This window comes from Ranitomeya variabilis, chromosome 2, assembly GCF_051348905.1.
Source record: "Ranitomeya variabilis isolate aRanVar5 chromosome 2, aRanVar5.hap1, whole genome shotgun sequence".
NCBI lineage: Eukaryota > Metazoa > Chordata > Amphibia > Anura > Dendrobatidae > Ranitomeya > Ranitomeya variabilis.
In genome coordinates, this window is record NC_135233.1 from 930338511 (window position 1) to 930362844 (window position 24334).

The 24334-nt window shown below is 45.2% G+C and overlaps 1 protein-coding gene across 1 annotated transcript in view; it reads left to right on the top strand.

Annotated features, from left to right (window-relative positions):
- Window positions 1-9242, top strand: part of LOC143808225 (retinoic acid receptor responder protein 1-like) — a 47026-nt gene extending 37784 nt beyond the window's left edge. The window contains exons 2-6 of the mRNA XM_077290667.1: window positions 1396-1458; window positions 2101-2275; window positions 4676-4812; window positions 6295-6357; window positions 6446-9242. Coding sequence (XP_077146782.1) covers window positions 1396-1458; window positions 2101-2275; window positions 4676-4812; window positions 6295-6357; window positions 6446-6586 — 579 coding nt within the window. The 3' untranslated portion in view covers window positions 6587-9242. The remainder of the gene's footprint in view (window positions 1-1395; window positions 1459-2100; window positions 2276-4675; window positions 4813-6294; window positions 6358-6445) is intronic.
- Window positions 9243-24334: the final 15092 nt, after the last annotated feature.

The following is a 24334-nucleotide window of genomic DNA, read 5'->3' on the forward strand; positions in this document are numbered from 1 at the left end:
CACCATAGATTTTTACCTTACAAGTTGTGAAATTTACGGAACAATCGATGGTGAAAGTACTTTTCTGAACCCATCTTAATTGCGTATTCCCACATTATGTTTTGATCAGTTCTTTAGGCTACCAAGTTAGTTTTCCACCTTTTATATTACAGATCTTTAAATCTTTACAGGTTAACCTTGTGCATAAATTGCATTAATTATCCTCTGCATTATAACGCAGTGCTACAGTCACACTTCTGGTGCTGCCCGATACCTGTGTGACCTCTTACCTAGGCTTCCCTGCTACAGGGGGACAGACGCTTTCCCACTTCAGATTACATTGCAGCACTTCATGGAAAACCTACTCTATGAAGATTTCACCCTAGAGCAATCTCTGTACTGGCATTCAGCCTGTAGAATAGTGAATGCAGCTCCGGACTTCATGACTGCTGCCAGAAATTCCAAAACAGTCTGTAAAAATAGTGCACTACTTTGCCCTGTCTGTTAAAAAAAAATAAAGGCATCCATGTTCTTTTTTAAGCTGAAGAAACTTATACAGACTATTTTGACTGTTATTAGCATTTTACAGTTTACAATGAATGTAGCTGAAGTCACTTATCAGAATTATGAGCCACAGACATTTATCATAATAATTGATTATGGTGTCAGTAAAAAATATCGGCTGTGATTTTTTTGATAAGCTGTCCCGAAAAAGCAGGGGGAAATTTTACTCGTTGATACAGGATATAACTCAGTATAAGTTATATATAATTATAGTTTTACAGCTATTTACTTTTGTGTATTACTATCCCAAGATAAACCATTTTTGTAATATATGCCGTATTTTTCGTGTATAAGATGCACCGGACCATATGACGCACCTCAAATTTTGGGGAGGAAAATAGGAAAGAAAATTAATTTTTAATGTGAAAATAGGGGTCTGTCTTATAGTCTGAATTTAGCTTACCGGGAGGGGGCGCTGGAGTGGGGTCACAAAAGGTAGGAGCCAAGGTGTTGATCTGTGCAAGCACCGCCTTCAGCACCATTTTTCTGAAGCCCACTGCCGGGAGATCATTGTGTGCAGCGAGGACTCCGCTCCTACCTTGCACAGCTGACATTTTCTTGAAGCCCACCATTGGAATATCAACGGCCCTTGTTTTGCACCGCCGAGACACCCACTCCTCTCAGCTCAGGGCCTGCAGCTTTGCCCCACTCCTTCCGCCGCTGGCTTACTGCAATGGCGACCCTGCTCCTGTGATCTTGCTCCACCGCCTCCCCCTCCAGTAAGCTACATTTGGACTATAAGACGCATCCCAATTTTCATCTCAAATTCACGGGAAAAAATACGCACTGTTGTTACTCTAACCTATCTGACATTTCACTTTAGTGACATTTCTTTCTTTTTTATATCTCTAGCTTGTTCCTGAAATTGGACGGAAATACTACGTGGAATTTACTGCTAGAATATCTCAAACTAGGGTGAGTTAGGAATTACATCAGTATTGAGTTACTTACACCTGAGATGCTGGGTGTTGTAGTTTTGCAACAGCCAGAGAGGCAGCTTAATAACCAGTGTTCTACCTTCATGGAAAAACTATGGCTCTTGTGTTTGGGAACCAAACATGAAGACAAGCGCTTTTTATTACCTGTGCATTCGCAATAGCTGATGTTTTTTGTGATATCTATTCATGAACAAGATTCATCAAGCCTGGTGTTTAGTGCACCCGCCGAAATGAAGATTGCACTGGAGTAAGACAGAAAAACGACTGGCACATCCAAACTAGTGTGAATAGGTGCATACCAGGAGCAGCTACCTCCATATATAATATATATATGTGCACTGGAGTAAGAGGCACCAAACCTATTGGGAGGCATCCGCTTCTTGATGAATTTGGCACATCTTTCAGCTGCCGATTGCCCTGCAAGAAATATACTGCAGTCAGTTACTGGAGTATTATTCTGTAGTAATTCACGCCACTTTTCTGCGCCGCTCTCGCTATGCCCAGTTTTCAAAAAGTTGGTGTTAATGTAGAAAAAAAAAAAAAAAAAAGCACCAAAGTTGCAACATTTCTGCACAACTACTGTTTGATTGGCCACTTATTTTTTTCTTCTTTTTCAAAGGAAAAATTAGGACTGTGCACAGCAACCGTTTTCTTCCAAGAAGGGAAACCTCGACCAGCCATTAATGTCAACTGTTCTAGCTCTAAGATCCAGAAGCAAGCCAGTGATGATGACTACAACTTCTACAAGCTCATGAAGTCTCAGACTGTACCCATCACTGGAGAAAACATTCCTGGTGAGACCACTATGGCTTTGTGCACACGAGGTGTTCAAAATCTGAGTTTTCTAGTGGAAACCATTTCTGAAAATGTTCCTTCTTTGGGAAGTTTTTTTCTGAAGTGTTCTTTGCAGCCTTTTGATTGGACAGTGGCTATATTGGGGCTTTTTCCATCAGGTGTCACTTAAAGAAGGAAATGACATCCATTTTCTTTTTTTCCCTACAGATGTTTTAAAAAGCTGAAGTGAAAATAAAAACGTTCAAAAGACTGAACATGAACTGAAGTGGTTTTATAGTAGAAAGGAATGTGAAGAGTTTTTGAAGAGATTCTTCATGTATTTTTTTTTTTTTAACTCTGTATCCACACAGCCAAAGGCTTTTTATACACATTTTATTTCAAATGCTTTGTGGGTTTTTTTGGCCTAAAAAACAATGCAGGTTTTTATAGTTTACTTTTACTATCCATGCTTTTGGTGGCATTTTTATGCTTTTTTTTTTATACAAATGTTATACATTTTATATCAGGTTATTTAAAGATTCTTCTTGGAATCGCATGAAAAATGCATCAAAGACTCGAGATACATTAAAGGGAACCTGTCACTCCCAAAATCGAAGATGAGCTAAGCCCACCGGCATCAGGGGCTTATCTACAGCATTCTGGAATGCTGTAGATAAGCCCCAGATGTATCCTGAAAGATGAGAAAAAGAGGCTAGATTATGCTCACCCAGGGGCGGTCCCGCTGCGGTGGGTGTCACGGTCCGGGGCCTCCCATGTTCTTACGATGACATCCTCTTCTTGTCTTCACACTGCGGCTCCGGCGCAGGCGTATTTTGTCTGCCCTGTTGAGGGCAAAGCACAGTACTGCAGTGCGCAGGTGCCGGAAAAGGTCAGAGAGGCCCAGCACCTGCGCACTGCAGTACTTTGCCCTCAACAGAGCAGACAAAGTACGCCGGAGCGTGAAGACAAGAAGAGGATGTCTTCGTAAGAAGATGGGAGGCCCCGGACCGGACCGCGACGCCCACCGCAGCGGGACCACCCCGGGTGAGTATAATCTAACCTCTTTTTCTCATCTTTTAGGATACATTGGGGGCTTATCTACAGCATTCCAGAATGCTGTAGATAAGCCCCTGATGCCGGTGGGCTTAAGGTACCGTCACACTAAGCGACGCTGCAGCGATACAGACAACGATGCCGATCGCTGCAGCGTCGCTGTTTGGTCGCTGGAGAGCTGTCACACAGACCGCTCTCCAGCGACCAACGATAACGAAGTCCCCGGGTAACCAGTGTAAACATCGGGTTACTAAGCGCAGGGCCGCACTTAGTAACCCGATGTTTACCCTGGTTACCAGCGTAAAATGTAAAAAAAACAAACAGTACATACTTACATTCGCGTCCCCCGGCGTCCGCTTCCTGCACTAACTGAGTGCCGGCCCTAACAGCAGAGCGGTGACGTCACCGCTGTGCTGTACTTTCACTTTCACTTTACGGCGCTCAGTCAGTGTGGGAAGCGGACGCCGGGGGACGCGAAGGTGAGTATGTACTGTTTGTTTTTTTACATTTTACACTGGTAACCAGGGTAAACATCGGGTTACTAAGCGCGGCCCTGCGCTTAGTAACCCGATGTTTACCCTGGTTACCAGTGTAAAACATTGCTGGCATCGTTGCTTTTGGTGTCAAACACGACGATACACGCCGGTCTGACGACCAAATAAAGTTCTGAACTTTGTTCAACGACCAGCGATATCACAGCAGGATCCTGATCGCTGCTGCCTGTCAAACACAACGATATCCAGGACGCTGCAACGTCACGGATTGCTAGCGATATCGTTTAGTGTGACGGTACCTTTAGCTCATCTTCGATTTTGGGAGTGACAGGTTCCCTTTAACACATGCTTTTTTTAATTTATACCCAGCGTCAAAAACTTTGGAGCAATGGGAGAAAAAACACAAACTGCCTGAACACAAACACCAACCTACAATATGTGCTTATTTGTAAAATAATAAAACACTCCTAACCTAAAAACTTAAGTCAAGCAATGCCTCATTCACTTGTCAGTATTTCATCAGTATTTTGATCGAAAAACCACGGATACAAAATACGGACGTGTGAATAAGTGAACAAAATGCCCTGTTTGTAGTGCTTGTAATAGTTTCCTATTGACCTACGGCCAACTGCTGAACATACTAGTTTGCCACAAAATAAAAAAAAACGGACCAAGAAAAATACTGAAAATGCTTTGTGTTAAGGCAAAAAAGTTTGTGTTTGTAGACCATGTTTAATGAAGTGGAAGAGTTGTTAATTACGTTCAGTAGCGTCCATAATTGCTTTACTTCTGACGTTGTTCTTCCAGTTCCTTCATATTGCAATTTAGCTTTAGCAAATGATAAATCGGTGTCTTTCTCCTGTACTTTTTCAGACAGCTTTGGATATATTGAGCCACAGCTAGAAGCGGTGTGGAATCTGGCTAATTTGGGATGCAGCTACGTGATATGGGATAAGACCACCGAGGGCCATGAATACAATATGGCACAAATCAAATCTGTAAAGCAAGTGGTAAGAAAAATAGGATGACTTTAACCATCCTAAAAGTCTAAATATTTCACCTAACGCTATTGGCAATATGATTTGTACCTAATACTTAAAGATTGGACTCGATGAATGGATTGTAAAGAATGGAATAGTGTAGGGTAAACTGCTCATGTTTTTTGTGGTCATGGTGTCATTATGGCTGAATTATTTTTTGTCTTTCATGAACTGTTATTATAAATTAAAGCAGTTCTCTGACTTAGAAAAAATAATTTCACAAAGCAGGGAACCTTCTAAAATAATAAAAGGTATATCACTGGCTCCAACCGTCTCCGGAGCGGAGCGTGCAGTACATGTATTGCTGTGTGGCTGCACGTTCCACTCTGGAGTGCCAGTGCCAGAGCTGGGTTTTCACCTGCGAGACTCGGCCGTATTTCTCGCAAGTGAGAAGGAGCCCTTATACTGATAATTGTAATGATTTTTCACCAGGTATGTGAAAATTTCCCGTGAAACAGTCTGACCTTTTAGATGTGAGTTTAAGAGAAATTCAAAGGCCTTTGTACAATAGGAGCAGCCCATGTAAATGCTATGGGGTGTCTTACTGTAAACTGGGGATGATCTTTTTTCTAAGACACCCCATAGCATCCACATGGGCTGCTTCTATTGTACAAAGGCCTTTGAATTTCTCTTAAACTCACATCTAAAAGGTCAGACTGTTTCACGGAAATTTTCACATACCTGGTGAAAAATCATTACAATTATCAGTATAAGGGCTCCTTCTCACTTGCGAGAAATACGGCCGAGTCTCGCAGGCGAAAACCCAGCTCTGGCGCCGGCACTCCGGAGCGGAGCGTGCAGTACATGTATTGCTGTGTGGCTGCACGCTCCGCTCTGGAGTGCCAGCGCCAGAGCTGGGTTTTCACCTGCGAGACTCGGCCGTATTTCTCGCAAGTGAAAAGGAGCCCTAAGGATTGTGCACCAAGATGGATTATAATGAGAACATTTTAGGAAAGTAAGATGGTGCCGAGTAGTTGCAGCTGGCTATTGTGATTGGATCATCCCACTTTGGATAGTGTACACAGAAAGTTCACAAAGTATCACACGGAGTCGACCTTGGCAGATCCTGCTGCAGATTTCTCTAAGCGGCCTCTTGTACCAGCGCTCCATCCCATATGACCTCGCCAACCTCCGATTGGCATCTAGGTGAGTATATCTACCTTCACAGACTGGCATAGAAGCCCTGCCGGCGGGACTGGAGAAATCATAACAGAGGCGAGTATGGGGTTTTTTTGTTTATATTTATAACTCCCGGATTTCGTTGCTGGTCCACCCCACTGTATTCCCTATTTATTGCATTTTTTAACCCATTCTTGACGTTGGAGAAAATGAAAAATTGACAAGTTACAAGTTGGAAAAATAGTCAAATCAGACCAATTTCCAACATGAAAATGACATTAACTTGTGGATAAGATTAAAAAAAATATCACTTTTTTTTTCTTTTATTTTCAGCTCCGGAACGACAATTTAATTGCCTTTGACTATGACCTTTATCTTCATGAAAGACCATCAGAAGTACGTAACCACTTACTTACATAGAATGAATGAAACCTCTAAGATTTTCCCTTACACTTGTCTTTTAACCATTTACTGCTATTTCCAGGAAATGGTGCTTTGTAGTGTCCATATTGTCTGGATTCCTGGAAAGCCACCCAAAGTGGACTACAGTTGTACAGAGGATTCAGAAAACGGCTCTGGAAACAAGTCCGAGGACGGATCTGCGTTCCTGGGGAATTTTAAATAAAAGAAGTATTTTCATAATGAAGGGATAATTTGTAAGAATTTATATTGTGATAGGTTGTCACCTTTTTAGGAAACCAATCCGGTCACTGTAATTTAGTTGTTTTTTTTTATAGATTTCATTTTCTTTTCAGTCCAGCATAGAACCACACACATTTCCGATGTCAGGAGCATCCAGAACATAACCATGAGATAAAACCTGTAAAATGTAGCCGGAATTGCTTACAGGTAATTACAGTTAGGCCCTGGTCAGATGTCCGTTTTTGTGTGTGGCTTTTGTTTTTAGCAGCTAGAACATGTAACTATTATAAGCTTATAGTATAAGCCCATGTCTTGTTTTTTGTTCTTTTCAGACTAGTTTCTGCAAAAGAAACAAACATCAGTTTTTGATCCAATTTTCAGATCAAAATCTCCCCTTCAAGTGAATGGATCCATCAAAAACAGCTGTGTACTTGGATGGTTTCCAAGCGCTATTTACTAGATAGCAAAATGGGAAATTTAAAAAATATATATTATTTGGATGCAAAAAGAACACTTAATGGTCCATTTTTTGCCTCGAATGCAAAGAAAACAACAAAAACGGACATCTGAAAAAAAAAAAAAATCCTTTAATTTTAGCCAGGCCATAATATATGATCCACACTGGACAGGAGCACCATGAAAGTGGTCACAACGGCTCAGCTCAGAATTCAGGCAGAGCCAAGCTAGAAACTTCCGTTGCAGAATCACATCGACAACTGTCGCCTCTCTTGTGATCTATGGGCTTTTATCATATTAATCAGGTGGGCAGCTGCAAAGTATATACACTGCGATCTTGTAGTAGACCCCATAACCAAATAGCTGCCAAGATGTATATGCTATGGCCCAGTATCCATATAGGGGTTTTAGGATTACCTGGCACCTAATACATTGGTATCATGTAAATATAATAAGATGTATACAAAAAAAAAAAGAGATGTCTATTTAGACTATAATTCTTGCATCCGTTGTGAATAGGTCTCTTACACAAATGCAGTAAATAGTCTGGCAGGGTCAGGGGGTTTCATGAAATTAAAACTTATTAATGTTAAATGGAATGATCCAGCCTCACAGTATTGCAAAAAGTTTTTTTTTTTTTTTCTTCGTTCTTAATACGTAAACAAACTTGGTCATCAAATGTCTGACATTTCATCCGAGTTACGGAAAGTGGTGTAAATTATAGCAAAAATGTATTTTGGGTGGTAGCTGACAGATTTCGGACTGTGACACAAGCTGTCATAACATGCACAAATGTATTAAGATCACTGCATGCCATCATGGCTTACATTTCATGTCTGAAAATCGGTGGTGAACATCAGAAGACTCTTTTGCAAAAGGCCCAGTGTGACCAGATCTGGATGAAACCAATGCGTTTCCAGAATACCTTGTACCGAAATATGTTTTCTATGACTCTTCCATGTTCTGAATATAACGGACCCGTGGTAGTGTACAAAAAATGTGATGTGCCCATGGCTGAATAAGGCCATTTCTTCTAACGGTGTGGACAACATGTACCAGCAATTCTGGGAATCGATAATTTGTGTGCTGGTTAAATGACAAAGCTTTCCTACTCTTTGCAATGTTAAACGTGTGCAGACTTGTATCACCACTTTTCATTTATGCTGCCCAAAAATGACGTCTCTGTCATTATTGACCTACATAAGGCTTGGAAAAAAAACAAACAAAACATGAAAATATGAGTACCAGCATAGAATACAATGGGTATGTGTTCTGTTCATGAAAAATATTGATATAACATGTGCTTGAAACATGGATGTGTGAATGAGGCCCTATAGAGCATCATTGCCTCTTGTGGGGCAGGTGGGCATCGGCCATGTGCACACCCAGCTCATCATGTGCCCAGTGACTATAGGGAATGACAAGGATATGTATTAGCGTTCACTTAGCTCATCCCTATTAATGTTGTGTATCGCTTATGTCCATCTGATCTATTATCGCAGGGGTCCCCAACCTGTAGCTCGGGAGCCACATGTGGCTCGCGGTCCCAGCCAGGAATTGTGGCTCGCGACTGTCTGCCAGCTTGGTGCATTAGCTCCAGGTCTAGCAAACAGGTATGAAGAGTACATCTCAAAATTGTGAATATTTGAGTAGCACAGCACAGATGATCAGATCTGGATGCACATATACTGGTCTTAGGGGTTTAGAGATGTTTTAGGTATGGAGGATGATATTACCTGTTAGAGGAGGGTCTTGAAGCTTGATGCGACAGTGTGTTGGAGTCGTTGATGGGATAATACTGAATTGGGGCATTGTGGGAACCCTTAGATCTCAGTGCACTGCTTTGGAGTGATTTCTGTGGAAAAGCTTCGGTTATCATTATACCCGTAATAGTGGCTTTGGTTGACACGACTTTCAGGGGGACATAAGCAGGATGTTGCTTGTGACCCCCTCTCAGAGATGAATGTGGCTCTCAAGGTCAACAAGGTTGGGGACCGCTGTATTATCGGGTCTTTCTGTTCTGCCCTGGGACTGAAGATATTAACTGCATTGCTATAGATTTAATACACAAAGATCATATATAAAAGATTTGTACATATCACTATCACCTATTTTTCTGTTAATCTTTGCCCAAATGCTTCACATAAAACCTCTACTATTTTAAATAAAATCTTCTTGTAAAATTGTGTGTGGGTTCTGTGCGCCCTACATAATGCTCCTACATTGACATGTTAATTAAAAAAAAATAAATATATGGATTATGGATTTTGCATTGCCATGTTTTTCACCAAAAAATATTGGCAAAATTTCAGATGTCAATGTATTATTTCGTGAAACGTCGTCTCAAAAGCAGCACATGTACATACAGCCTTCTGTAATATTCTACATTCTTGGACATGTTATTTTGCTTTTGTTTGCCAGGAAATAAAAAACAATGAACACATATTTACATTTCCCACTGTTTGCCAGCAGAGGGAGCCAATCTGAAAATGTGCAGAAGGTTTGGATGTAGGATTTTTTTAAAAAAAATTTCTTTAAATACGGTGTTTCATATTTTTTTTTCCTATTAAATACATCAATTCAATATATGTAGAGTTTCGGTCATATATTAGCCCAAGATGCAGAGATGGCATTGTATAAGGGAGAAGTTATGGCACAGCACTGTGTAACTAAAGAGAGGTTACCAAGATATACGAGAACAAGCCTTCAGCATATTACAGGGTTATTCTCAACTTACGTCTTGAGCAGCACACAGCTCTCCTTGTTGCCGGGGTGGTGGTGGACCCTCCTCCTTGAGTGACCGTTCTAGTTCAGTAGCTTCGTCCTACTGCAGACCTTACCCTTCTACTATAACAGTGAGTAGTGATTAGGAGAGCTGCTCTAGAAACTGCCAATGGTACAGGTTGGTGATTTTGCAAGACTGATAGTAGATTGTCAGGAGCTGACATGAATGTGGAGGGAAGGTAGCAGCCAACGGCGATATTGCAATCAATGAGCACTGACTAGGATGTCAGGAGTTAACTCAGCTTTGAATATAACTACTGCATACACTCTCCAGGCTCTGTTGGCATAGTTCCTTGGCTACAAGCTGTACACTATGCAAGATAAAAGCTCTCAGCAGGAGAATGAGGAAGATGGATGCTGTAGAGGTAAAACAAGCGCACAAATACGGTAAAACTTTGATGATGGGGGGTAGTAAAAAAATAATCAATTGTACTCACCTAGGGAAGCTGTGTGCGACACAACTATAAATGATTCTGATACTAGCTACCCGATGGCTGAGAGGATTTCACCAGATAATTTTACCAAGCACAAATAAAAACGCATTTTCAAAAGTGGCTGTGCTGCTGGAAAACAAAGTAGTATCTTGCTACGGTAATTTTGAAGGTTGCAATGGTGTTCAGTACTGTACCGGCACCTTTATCAATTGAAAAAAAAAACCATGTCTCCTCACCTGAGATTGACAGCCTGGTGTATTTCTAGTCACGTGGAGTCGGGAGAACGTTGGCCAGTCTGTGCTCGGCCATTTTTAATAGATGGCTGAATGAGCCCTTAACATGATACATTCTTTCTCCACTTGTGAAACCTGGACCATTCCAACACAGATCCTAAACTATGAGAATACCACACTTGCTAATAAAGCAAAATTAGTTCTCTAAAAATCAGCATTTATTAAAAACAAGAACAATTGCAAAAAAAAAAGTAAAATTAATTTCAGTAAAGTGTGTTTGTCTTTAAAAAAGGAAATCAAGAAGAAGGAAGACGCAAGTGGTTTAGGAGTAACGCCCATCTTATGGCCTCGCTGGCAGGACACACACTTGTAAAATATTAGGTTAGTCTGCTCAGAAATGACTATTCCCAATACAGTCCCACCAGAGGCTCGCCCACACGAAATCAACATGGGACGAGGCTGCGAAGCAAAACTAGGACACATGTACATGCCACACGGGCCAAGAGGAGGCGCTACAAATCACTGACAATACATGGTCTGCAATGTCGTTACTTCTAAGGAATGACAAACTGTGCCAAGCATTCCATTATCATAAAAATCTGTGAGGATTTAGACGGATCCAATTAGAGAAGGAAGAACTTGTACCCCATGGTCCTCCATATTTCTCCTCTCGCCCCGTGCTGTCGGCAGAGCTCTGTTGTAATGAGTCGTCTCATTTATGTAATTGGTTATATCAATGTTTCACAAACTCCAGTCCTCACGGCCCCCACAGGTCGAGTTTTCAGGATTTCCACAGTATTGCCCGGGTGAGAGAACTCCTGATGTCTTGATATTTCCACCACTTGTGCAATACTGAGGAAATCTTGAGATCCTGGTCTGTGGGGGGCCGCTAGGACTGGGGTTATATGAACACAATTTCTTCGTGTCTGCGGCTCTATAAATGCAGGAAAATATTTATAACGTGAAGAAAGAATTATCCTATTGAATATATACAAAATACATTAATAAAAATGTTACATTGACAGGGGCAGTTTCAGTGAAGTTGATCAAAAAGAATTGCAGGGTCTTTTTTCGGCCTCCATGTCGTGATGGAAGTCTCGGGGGAACCAGAAATCAGGAGTCACCCCGATTTGAGGTTTGCACTACCTGGATCTGGCTGAAACAGTGGAGGTCAGACCGGGGGGCTGGGAATCTTTTTCATAAACTAATTTAAAAAGAGTCCATCACCCCCAAACCTCAAATTAAACCACTTGACATTAATGTAGGGAGCTTAACCCTATAACAAAAAACAAATAAACATACCTGTGTTAAAGATTTCAATAAATGCATTTTACATAAAACTGATTTTGTTATATATGTAAATGAGGGGACCTTGGAGCACCCTTGTTGTGGCCAAGAGGTCGGTGCACTGATGCGCCCCTCAGTTACTATCCTCCCCTCATGTTGATTGACGGAGCCCACTTTGGAGCACTGTCACAACTGAATCCTCAGCCATGTGCACACTAACACTGCAGGAGCCCAGCGTCAGTGCCGCAATGCTCTCATCCCTCTCTTATCTGTGATGGCTGACACAGGATCATACAGTAGCGAGCGGTCCTGTCTTTTACATATGTAATACAACTTTTTCTTTCTTTATGTAAAACGGAAATAGTGAAAGCTGTGCTTCAGTTATGATTTTTATATCAGGTACATGCCCTATATGAATGTGGTTTACTGTAAAGAGAACTGATCAAGTCCCCAAAAGCTACTAACCTGCAGATACAGGGTTAACAGCATTTCAATGCTGCTGGGCCACTGTGCTGAAAGCGCAGCTACCAGGAGAAAATGAACTTTATTCCTCCCAGGAGCTGCTGGATTTCAGGCATTGAGACGTGACCGGAGTGGCCAGTCAGCAGTACCCCGGGGCGTGCTTCCAGCTGCCGCTCACTGTGGACATAGCCGCGACTGCAGCCACTCATGCACTCCTCTATGATTGAAAGCCAGCGGCTAACAAGAGAAATAAAGTTAATTTTCTACCAGTAGCCGCACTTTCAGAAAGATAGCCAGACAGCATTCCAACGCCACTAACCTGCAGTATAACCCTATATCTATAGGTTAAAAGAATTGAGGAACATCACAGGCTCCATTTAAGGAATTAAGGAAAGCTTTGCTGGTTAGATTACGAGTGGACATGTCTTAGGATCTGCATCAGGGTGTAAAAAGTATCAGCCAAGGACAAATGTGTGGAAACAAATTGTAGATCATAGTGAATTCTAGGACTGGCACTCTATGTTCCACAGGTCACAGCACGTTTTGACATTTCTTACTATACTTCCTACTACTCATATTGCACATGACAATTTACTGCACCTTAACGCTAATATTTGGCCACCTGTCTCCAGGTTTATAATGTCGGCTGCATATATGTGCAGCGCCCCAGAGTCCTGGTCGTTGCAGTACTGATGCTCCGCCGCTAAGGGGGGCTATGGTATATCTGATGGCACTGAAGGAGTTCTTCTGACCAGGTATCACAGACACCAATACACTTCACAGTCTGGCCTCCAGGGGGAGCTAAGGGTGCTATGTATTAGGCCACTCCTCACAATCTGGTAAAACTGGGGGTTGGATAGGAAGTTAGTCAGAAGCTGACTGGGTTGGAACCAGGCAACATCCTGTGGCAGAGGGTGTTGCAGGGGAAGATTCAGGGGGGTCACTGTCAGGGGTGGGATCCTGACAGAGGCCTAGCGAACAGAGAGAACGTTACGGGACCGCGCCTGCACGAGATAGCGGCGGTGCCCTAAGAAAGGACAAGAAGCGAGGTATATTGTGCTGAGTGAGAAACGAGATCAACGCAAGAAGGAGAAACACCAGTAGGAGTCGTGCTGTAAGACGACGCAACATCCTACTGAGGCGTGCAGCCGGTGGCCGGAACGCCGAGGAAGTATAGAGCTCCAGGCCTAACTTCAAACCTACGGCAGGACAGTCAGTTATAGGCGGGCTGTCTCACTCAATTCACCTAAGAAGACATAGGGGGCAACAACAGGAGAGGGGCGACACTAGGGTCCAGGAAGAGCTCCGAGCCTACCCATCATACGGGTGCGTCCTAGCCATATCATCTGGGGGACGAAGAAGAACATCATAATCGAGTTGTGAGGGAACTTCAGAAACAGACAACAGTTGTGGGGACTATCCCGTAAGCACAGCAGGGGAGGACCACAACACACAAGCGCTAGAAGGTAGGCACAGATTTCCACCTGCAAAGGGAACTCTGGAAGTGCCATCGGACCGGCCGGACTTGCGCAGCCCGGTTAACCGTATTCCGGACTGAGGATCCTGAAGCCTCCAGTAAAGAGGTAAAGAGACTGCAACCTGGTGTCCTCGTTATTTACTGCGACCGGCACCTGCACCGCACCCCCACAACATCATCACCATACTTCCACCTTCATTGTACGCCCCTCAGCAGGGTCACGGGCCGGGTCTAGCCACCGTGACAACCCCAGAACAGAGACTCAGAGGCCCGGTACCGGGTACCCCTCGGCCCTGCGGCAGTGGGGGCGATACAACTTGGCGTCACGAACAGGATCTACTTAAGCCTGAAGAATCAGGTCATGTGTACCTTGGAACTGTGATTTATTGTACTTAGACTGTGACTTATTGCAAAGACCGTGTATTACCGCCAAAACCGCCGCCATTGTAGTACCATGTGGCGTAGCCTGGAAGAGTGGCGCGAAGGTGGAGCCAGCCCCTCACAGATACTACTATGCCCGGGAGATATGTCCATCAACGAGAAAGGTCCGCCTCCTAGTGTGGGATGGTGAGAGAGAGAGGCCGCCCCCCGGACGGGGAGGAGCAAGAACCACTGGATGCCACGAGGCAGAATCTGGTTGGCAGCATGGCGAGCGGAAGTGACCCAGGAGAGGGGGAGAAGACCCGTACCAGTCCCCGCCAATGGGAGCCGAGAGAGTTCCTACCAGGCTGCGCAGACCAGGAAATCCTCGGAGCGGAGGTGGAAGAGCTGTGCCGGCAGTTCCGGAGTCTGTGCCAGCGAGCGGCCATCGCGGGTGAGGGACCGCGTCATCACCAGGCACTGGTACCGCAACCGGCAGCAGAGGAGGCCGACGCCGAAGATGCTCCGGAAGCAGGTAACAGCGCCGACCCTGCCGCGGCCACCGAAGAGTCCTTGCTGGTGGATGTGGACTCACCTCCCCCACGACCACCCGGACGGGTGTGTATTCGCATTGAATGCGAGAGGCCCTGGGAAACCCTGCAGACGGCCGACAACCCCTTGCAACCCACCAAGCAGCCCGTAAATTTCTAGGGAGAATGGGTGACCTTCAAGTGGACCCGTGCGGCCACCACCGATCTGATTGGGTTCCCAGGGGACGTCCAGAAGAAGGGGGAGAGTATCGAGGTCATCCGTCAGAGGGAATATCGTCAGCAGCTGCACCAGCAGGAGGAGGAGTGGGCCCGCAAGAAGGAGCTACGGCGTCAGGCAGAGCGGGAAAAGGACCTTCAGGCTAAAGCCTGGGTTAGGCAAGCTGCTGAGGAGGACTGGGGCCCGCGGCGCTGTGGAGTCATCAGTACCTTCCGGCTGCAGGGAGGTTGGGGCTTTATCAAAGAGCCCGGTCTTGCGTTGGAGGTATTCGTGAACCGGCGGGATGTGGAGGCGCACCTCATCGAGGGACACCCAGGCCGGATCTTTACCCGGGGGACCGAGTCCGGTACACCCGCCACTGGGGAGACAAAGGGTGGTATGCCTTGCATGTGCACAAATACAAGCCGGAAGTGACTGTGCCACCATCCGGCGACTCCCCGGGACCAGCGGTCATCGCTCCAATCTCCCTGTGTGCCAAATGCCTGCGGACCATCACCCCGAGGAGAACTGTGAGTACACAAACCTCTATCCAGGGTGCGGACGCACTCTATGTGGTAGTAGGTGGAGGGCAGTCCTCACGGAAGCCACCCCCAGACTTAGAGGAATAAACCTCGATACCACAGAAATGTAAATAGTTAACTGTTTGCCTTCTTGCTGCTACAACCCGATCAGGGTAACTCTTAAAGGGATCCCTTTGTTTACCCAGGATCCCTTCCTCTGCTTTTGCTTTTGTTTCCTGTTTTATCATTGTTGAAAGAACTGCTGGATCATGAACACTGCATGATTACAAACTCATTGTAAATAGTTTGCACCTTCTTAAAGGTACCCTCTACTGGTTTTACAAAAGAAAGGACTCTTTGCGAAGAAACTGTTCCTGGAAACAGCACCGGAGTCCTTACTGCATACGGACTTGCAGCTTGAGAAGTTGCACTACCTCATAGAGACTTGGTCCCCTCTTAAAGGGAACGTTCACCCATAGCACTTAAAGTATAATGATGCCTTAAGAGAAATAGTGATAATGCTTACATGTAAAGTTATGTGTAGTTAGACAGTTGAAAGTAAGAAATGTTTAATGATGTGTCAGAGAATGAGGACAGGAAGTGAACCCATACGGGGTTAGTCGGTGAGTCCTCCTAGGAGCCATACAGAGATGGCTCGGTGATCCTGAACTGAGAGATGGATGATATGTTCTCAGGGGTGGATTAAGGGTAGCCAGGGCCCCGGGCTGTTCAGACGCTGTGGGCCCCCCCCCCCCGGTCATGTGACGGGGGTCATGTGACGGGGGTCATGTGACGGGGGTCATGTGACGGGGGTCATGTGATACCCGAACCACCAGATTATTCCAGAAAAATGGCCGGGCCCTACTCTACTGTAACCCATTAAATATTTGTTAAAATCTGCAATACAATTTAGGTATATTTTGACCAATAATATCACATACAAGGAACAAATACCACCGCGCCGTGACCAGACCACAAATTACAACCACAGTGATCGAATAATATCACATACAAGGAACAAATACCACCGCATCATGTCAAGACCACATATTACCACCACTTGGTGACCAAATAGCACATTCAAGGGACAAATACCACAACACAATTTCCAGACCACATATTACCACCACATAGTGACTGAATACTACAATACTGATCAGTAATAAAAAATTAAAAAAAACACAATACTATCACCATAAGTGCCAGTATTCACAGGAGATCTGTACTTAGTATGCAGTGTCTGTGTAGAGGTAATACAGAGATCACTGGTGGTATTATACACAGGAGCTCTGTATATAATGTATAGGTAATACAGTGATCACCGGTGACATTGTACACAGGACCTCTGTATATAGTATACAGTGTATAGTGTCAGTGTATAGGTAACACTGACTCACCAGTGACGTCTCTAGGTGAAGTCCTTCATCTTTCATCCAGCACAGACCATCATCATTTCTTCCAGCCAGGACTCGTTTCTGTAGGAAATAACATAGTTATCTAGAGCTCTGCTTGCAGAACACATTACTTAATTTTTCACAACTTCTACATTACACCACATGGAGAAAAAAAGGCGATATAGTGTCACTCTGCACAATAACAGGACCGTCCCCCCATTTAAAACAGTATACTCAAAAATAGAATAAATACATCACTGCAGTAATAATATCCCTTAATTAGCCCCTATGGTAATAATATTCCCACACCCTGGCCCCGTGTGTCTCATTCCTGGCTCCAGCCATATGTTCTCGCATCCTGCCCTCATGAGTATCCATTCTACCCCATATGATCTCCCCATCCTGCCCCATCTGTCTCCATCGTATCCATCCTGCCCCATGATCCAATCGTGCCCCATGTCTTTCATTCTGCCCCGTGTCTCCAATCATGCCCGTGTCTACATTCTGCCCATGCCTCCAGTCCTGCCCCCAGTGTGTCCAGCATATTACCCCTAGTGTGTCCAGCATATTACCCCTAGTGTGTCCAGTATATTGCCCCAGTATGTCCAGCAATCTGCCCCAGTATGTCCAGAATTGCCCCCAGACAGTGTCTCCAGCAATCTACCCCAGTGTCTGACTCCAGCATATTGCCCCCAGTGTGTCCAGCATTGCCCCCAGATAGTGTGTCCAGCAATCTGCCCCAGTGTGTCCAGCATATTACCACCACTGTCTCCAGCAATCTGCCCCACTGTCTCCAGCAATCTGCCCCAGTGTGTCCTCCAGCATTGCCCCACTGTCTCCAGCAATCTGCCCCACTGTCTCCAGCAATCTACCCCACTGTCTCCAGCAATCTGCCTCAGTGTGTCCTCCAGCATTGCCCCACTGTCTCCAGCAATCTGCCCCACTGTCTCCAGCAATCTGCCCCACTGTCTCCAGCATTGCCCCAGTGTCTCCAGCAATTTTCCCCCTTGTGTCCAGCAATCTGCCCCAGTGTCTCCAGCAATCTGCCCCAGTGTCTCCAGCATTGCCCCCACTGTCTCCAGCATTGCCCCAGTGTCTCCAGCAATTTTCCCCCTTGTGTCCAGCAATCTGCCCCAGTGTCTCCAGCAATCTGCCCCAGTGTCTCCAGCATTGCCCCCAGTGTCTCCAGCATTGCCCCCAGTGTCTCCAGCATTGCCCCCAGTGTCTCCAGCAATCTGCCCCAGTGTCTCCAGCAATCTGTCCCAGTGTGTCCTCCAGCATTGCCCCCAGTGTGTCCACCGTCCGTTAGCATATCAATAAAACAAAACAAAACAAAAAAACAGTCTCCTCACCTGACCAGCGTTCCCGGCGCTGAGCTCCCTCCAGCAGCGCACACTCGCCGGCGACTGACAATGACGTCAGACGCCGGCGACGTGTGCGCTGCGGCCGACTTCAGCTGCCAGCCTCCAATTGGCTGGCGGCTGCTGTTAACTATTGACGTGCGGGCGCGAGCCCGCACGTCCATAGGAAACCGCCGCAGCGCCGGAAGGGGCCCGGTGAGCAGATGAGAAGGGGCCCGATGCGGGCCCCCTCTCTCTGCCCACCGGGTCCGGTGGCACATAAATGGCGGCGGGCATTCTCACACTCAGGCGGATTATCAGAGGCGGGTGGTCAGTCTGTGTGGTAGCCCAGGGCCCCCCCACACCACTGGGCCCTGGGCTACCGCCCATATTGACCCTCTGATAATCCGCCCCTGTATGTTCTATACTGTGTATAGTAGCAGAAAGGCAGTAGGCCCGGGCAGAAAGGGGCGGTCCTGCAACAGAACGAGAGGCAGTAGGCCTGGGGCAGACAGACAGGCGGTCCTGCAGATGTAAAGATGGGAAATGAAGGAAAAGTTGATTAGCCTTATAGTGTTTTATAAGAAGGTCTTTAGTGGATTCAGCGTGTACGTCCTTAACCCCTTTCTGACATTAGACGTACTATCCCATCGAGGTGGGGTGGGCCCGTATGACCACCGATGGGATAGTACGTCATACGCGATCGGCCGTGCTCACGGGGGGAGCGCGGCCGATCGCGGCCGGGTGTCAGCTGCATATCGCAGCTGACATCCGGCACTATGTGCCAGGAGCGGTCACGGACCGCCCCCGGCACATTAACCCCCAGCACACCGCGATCAAACATGATCGCGGTGTGCCGGCGGTATAGGGAAGCATCGCGCAGGGAGGGGGCTCCCTGCGGGCTTCCCTGAGACCCCCGGAGCAACGCGATGTGATCGCGTTGCTCTGAGGGTCTCCTACCTCCCTCCTCGCTGCAGGTCCCGGATCCAAGATGGCCGCGGCATCCGGGTCCTGCAGGGAGGGAGGTGGCTTACCGAGTGCCTGCTCAGAGCAGGCGCTGGTAAGCCTGCAGCCCTGCACAGCAGATCGCAGATCTGACAGAGTGCTGTGCACACTGTCAGATCAACGATCTGTAATGTCCCCCCGGGACAAAGTAAAAAAGTTAAAAAAAAATTCTCAACATGTGTAAAAAAAAAAAAAAAAAAAAATCCTAAATGAAGAAAAAAAATATATATTTATTATTCCCATAAAATACATTTCTTTAGCTAAAAAATAAAAAAAAACAATAAAAGTACACATATTTAGTATTGCCGCGTCCGTAACGACCCAGCCTATAAAACTGCCCCACTAGTTAACCCCTTCAGTAAATACCGTGAGAAAAAATAAAAAAAAACGAGGCAAAAAACAACGCTTTATTACCATACCGCCGAACAAAAAGTGGAATAACACGCGATCAAAAAGACAAATATAAATAACCATGGTACCGCTGAAAACGTCATCTTGTCCCGCAAAAAACGAGCCGCCATACAGCATCATCAGCAAAAAAATAAAAAAGTTATAGTCCTGAGAATAAAGCGATACCAAAATAATTATTTTTTCTATAAAATAGTTTTTATCGTATAAAAGCGCCAAAACATAAAAAAAATGATATAAATGAGATATCGCTGTAATCGTACTGACCCGACGAATAAAACTGCTTTATCAATTTTACCAAACGCGGAACGGTATAAACGCCTCCCCCAAAAGAAATTCATGAATAGCTGGTTTTTGATTACTCTGCCTCACAAACATCGTAATAAAAAGCGATCAAAAAATGTCACGTGTCCGAAAATGTTACCAATAAAAACGTCAACTCGTCCCGCAAAAAACAAGATCTTACATGACTCTGTGGACTCAAATATGGAAAAATTATAGCTCTCAAAATGTGGTAACGCAAAAACTATTTTTTGCAATGAAAAACGTCTTTCAGTGTGTGACGGCTGCCAATCATAAAAATCCGCTAAAAAACCCACTATAAAAGTAAATCAAACCCCCCTTCATCACCCCCTTAGTTAGGAAAAAATAAAAAAAATGTATTTATTTCCATTTTCCCATTAGGGATAGGGCTAGGGTTAGGGCTAGGGTTAGGGCTAGGGTTAGGGCTAGGATTAGGGCTAGGGTTGGGGCTAGGGTTAGGGCTAGGGTTGGGGCTAGGGTTAGGGTTAGGGTTAGCGCTAGGGTTGGGGCTAGGGTTGGGGCTAGGGTTAGGGCTAGGGTTAGGGCTAGGGTTAGGGCTAGTGTTACGGCTAGTGTTACGGCTAGTGTTAGGGCTAGTGATAGGGCTAGGGTTATTGCTAGGGTTAGGGCTAGGGTTAGGGCTAGGGTTGGGGCTAGGGTTGGGGCTACAGTTAGGGTTGGGGCTAAAGATAGGGTTAGGGTTTGGATTACATTTACGGTTGGGAATAGGGTTGGGTGTGTCTGAGTTAGAGGTGTGGTTAGGGTTACTGTTGGGATTAGGGTAAGGGGTGTGTTTGGATTAGGGTTTCAGTTATAATTGGGGGGTTTCCACTGTTTAGGCACATCAGGAGCTCTCCAAACGGGACATGGCATCCGATCTGAATTCCAGCCAATTCTGCGTTGAAAAAGGAAAACAGTGCTCCTTCCCTTCAGAGCTCTCCCGTGTGCCCAAACAGGGGTTTACCCCAACATATGGGGTATCAGCGTACTCAGGACAAATTGGACATCATCTTTTGGGGTCCAATTTCTCCTGCTACCCTTGGGAAAATACAAAACTGGGGGCCAAAAAATAAGTTTTGTGGGAAAAAAAGGATTTTTTATTTTCACGGCTCTGCGTTGTAAACTGTAGTGAAACACTTGGGGGTTCAAAGTTCTCACAACACATCTAGATAAGTTCCTTGGGGGGGGTCTAGTTTCCAATATGGGGTCACTTGTGGGGGGTTTGTACTGTTTGGGTACATCAGGGGCTCTGCAAATGCAACGTGACGCCTGCAGACCAATCCATTTAAGTCTGCATTCCAAATGGCGCTCCTTCACTTCCGAGCTCTGTCATGCGCCCAAACAGTGGTTCCCCCCCACATATGGGGTATCAGCGTACTCAGGACAAACTGGACAACAACTTTTGGGGTCCAATTTATCCTGATACCCTTGTGAAAATACAAAACTGGGGGCTAAAAAATCATTTTTTTGAAAAAAAAAAAGAATATTATTTTCACGGCTCTGCGTTATAAACTGTAGTGAAACACTTGGGGGTTCAAAGCTCTCAAAACACATCTAGATAAGTTCCTTAGGGGGTCTACTTTCCAAAATGGTGTCACTTGTGGGGGTTTCAATGTTTAGGCACATCAGGGGCTCTCCAAACGCAACATGGTGTCCCATCTCAATTCCAGTCAATTTTGCATTGAAAAGTCAAATGGCGCTCCTTCCCTTCCGAGCTCTGCCATGCGCCCAAACAGTGGTTTACCCCCACATATGGGGTATCAGCGTACTCAGGACAAATTGCACAACAATTTTTGGGGTCCAATTTCTTCTCTTAACCTTGGGAAAATAAAAAATTGGGGGCGAAAAGATCATTTTTGTGAATAAATATGATTTTTTATTTTTACGGCTCTGCATTATAAACTTCTGTGAAACACTTGTTGGGTCAAAGTGCTCACCACACATCTAGATAAGTTCCTTAGGGGGTCTACTTTCCAAAATCGTGTCACTTGTGGGGGGATTCAATGTTTAGGCACATCAGTGGCTCTCCAAACGCAACATGGCGTCCCATCTCAATTCCAGTCAATTTTGCATTGAAAAGTCAAATGGCGCTCCTTTCCTTCCGAGCTCTGCCATGCGCCCAAACAGTGGTTTACCCCCACATATGGGGTATCAGCGTACTCAGGACAAATTGTACAACAACTTTTGGGGTCTATTTTCTCCTGTTACCCTTGGTAAAATAAAACAAATTGGAGCTGAAATAAATTTTGTGTGAAAAAAAGTTAAATGTTCATTTTTATTTAAACATTCCAAAAATTCCTGTGAAACACCTGAAGGGTTAATAAACTTCTTGAAAGTGGTTTTGAGTACCTTGAGGGGTGCAGTTTTTAGAATGGTGTCACACTTGGGTATTTTCTATCATATAGACCCCTCAAAATGACTTCAAATGAGATGTGGTCCCTAAAAAAAATGGTGTTGTAAAAATGAGAAATTGCTGGTCAACTTTTAACCCTTATAACTCCGTCACAAAAAAAAATTTTGGTTCCAAAATTGTGCTGATATAAAGTAGACATGTGGGAAATGTTACTTATTAAGTATTTTGCGTGACATATGTCTGTGATTTAAGGGCATAAAAATTCAAAGTTGGAAAATTGCGAAATTTTCAAAATTTTCACCAAATATTCATTTTTTTCACAAATAAACGCAAGTTATATCGAAGAAATTTTACCACTATCATGAAGTACAATATGTCACGAGAAAACAGTGTCAGAATCACTGGGATCCGTTGAAGCGTTCCAGAGTTATAACCTCATAAAGGGACAGTGGTCAGAATTGTAAAAATTGGCCCGGTCATTAACGTGCAAACCACCCTTGGGGGTGAAGGGGTTAAAGGCAACGTTAAATTATTGTTAAAAAAAAAATAAATTTGCACTTAGTAGAATACCTGGTTGGGTAAGAAAAAGTTATTTATAGTATGTTATTTAAAATATTTAACTATGTTTGTAACGTTCAAGTGTCCTCACCTCCCATAAAGGGAAGCTCTGTTCAAACTTGCTTATTGTTATTGCATTTCAAAATTGTATGTCTTTTTGCTGACATGTATTGTTGTTTTCTTCCCAGTCCAGGAGTACTGGATTTAACCGGGGGGGAGTGCAGCGCCCCAGAGTCCTGGTCGTTGCAGTACTGATGCTCCGCCGCTAAGGGGGGCTATGGTACGTCTGATGGCACTGAAGGAGTTCTTCTGACCAGGTATCACAGACACCAATACACTTCACAGTCTGGCCTCCAGGGGGAGCTAAGGGTGCTATGTATTAGGCCACTCCTCACAATCTGGTAAAACTGGGGGTTGGATAGGAAGTTAGTCAGAAGCTGACTGGGTTGGAACCAGGCAACATCCTGTGGCAGAGGGTGTTGCAGGGGAATATTCAGGGGGGTCACTGTCAGGGGTGGGATCCTGACAGAGGCCTAGCGAACAGAGAGAACGTTACGGGACCGCGCCTGCACGAGATAGCGGCGGTGCCCTAAGAAAGGACAAGAAGCGAGGTATATTGTGCTGAGTGAGAAACGAGATCAACGCAAGAAGGAGAAACACCAGTAGGAGTCGTGCTGTAAGACGAGGCAACATCCTACTGAGGCACGCAGCCGGTGGCCGGAACGCCGAGGAAGTATAGAGCTCCAGGCCTAACTTCAAACCTACGGCAGGACAGTCAGTTATAGGTGGGCTGTCTCACTCAATTCACCTAAGGAGACATAGGGGGCAACAACAGGAGAGGGGCGACACTAGGGTCCAGGAAGAGCTCCGAGCCTACCCGTCATACGGGTGCGTCCTAGCCATATCATCTGGGGGACGAAGAAGAACATCATAATCGAGTTGTGAGGGAACTTCAGAAACAGACACAACAGTTGTGGGGACTATCCCGTAAGCACAGCAGGGGAGGACCACAACACACAAGCGCTAGAAGGTAGGCACAGATTTCCACCTGCAAAGGGAACTCTGGAAGTGCCATCGGACCGGCCGGACTTGCGCAGCCCGGTTAACCGTATTCCGGACTGAGGATCCTGAAGCCTCCAGTAAAGAGGTAAAGAGACTGCAACCTGGTGTCCTCGTTATTTACTGCGACCGGCACCTGCACCGCACCCCCACAACATCATCACCATACTTCCACCTTCATTGTACGCCCCTCAGCAGGGTCACGGGCCGGGTCTAGCCACCGTGACAACCCCAGAACAGAGACTCAGAGGCCCGGTACCGGGTACCCCTCGGCCCTGCGGCAGTGGGGGCGATACATATGAATGCTATATAACCATCATACACATGTGAACCGCGCCATAGACACTTTCTGCGTACCGAGTGTCCACACAAATAACAGACATGTCTGCTTTAGATCCAAGTCACAAATCAAAATTGCCAAGTAAACACTAGTCTATGGAAAACTTGACAATGGTTGCACCCTAGTTACATTATAGTGTTGTTCACATGGAAAAAGCAAATTGGGGAAAAATGGATGGTAAAAACTACAAAAACTAAACAGCACTGAAAA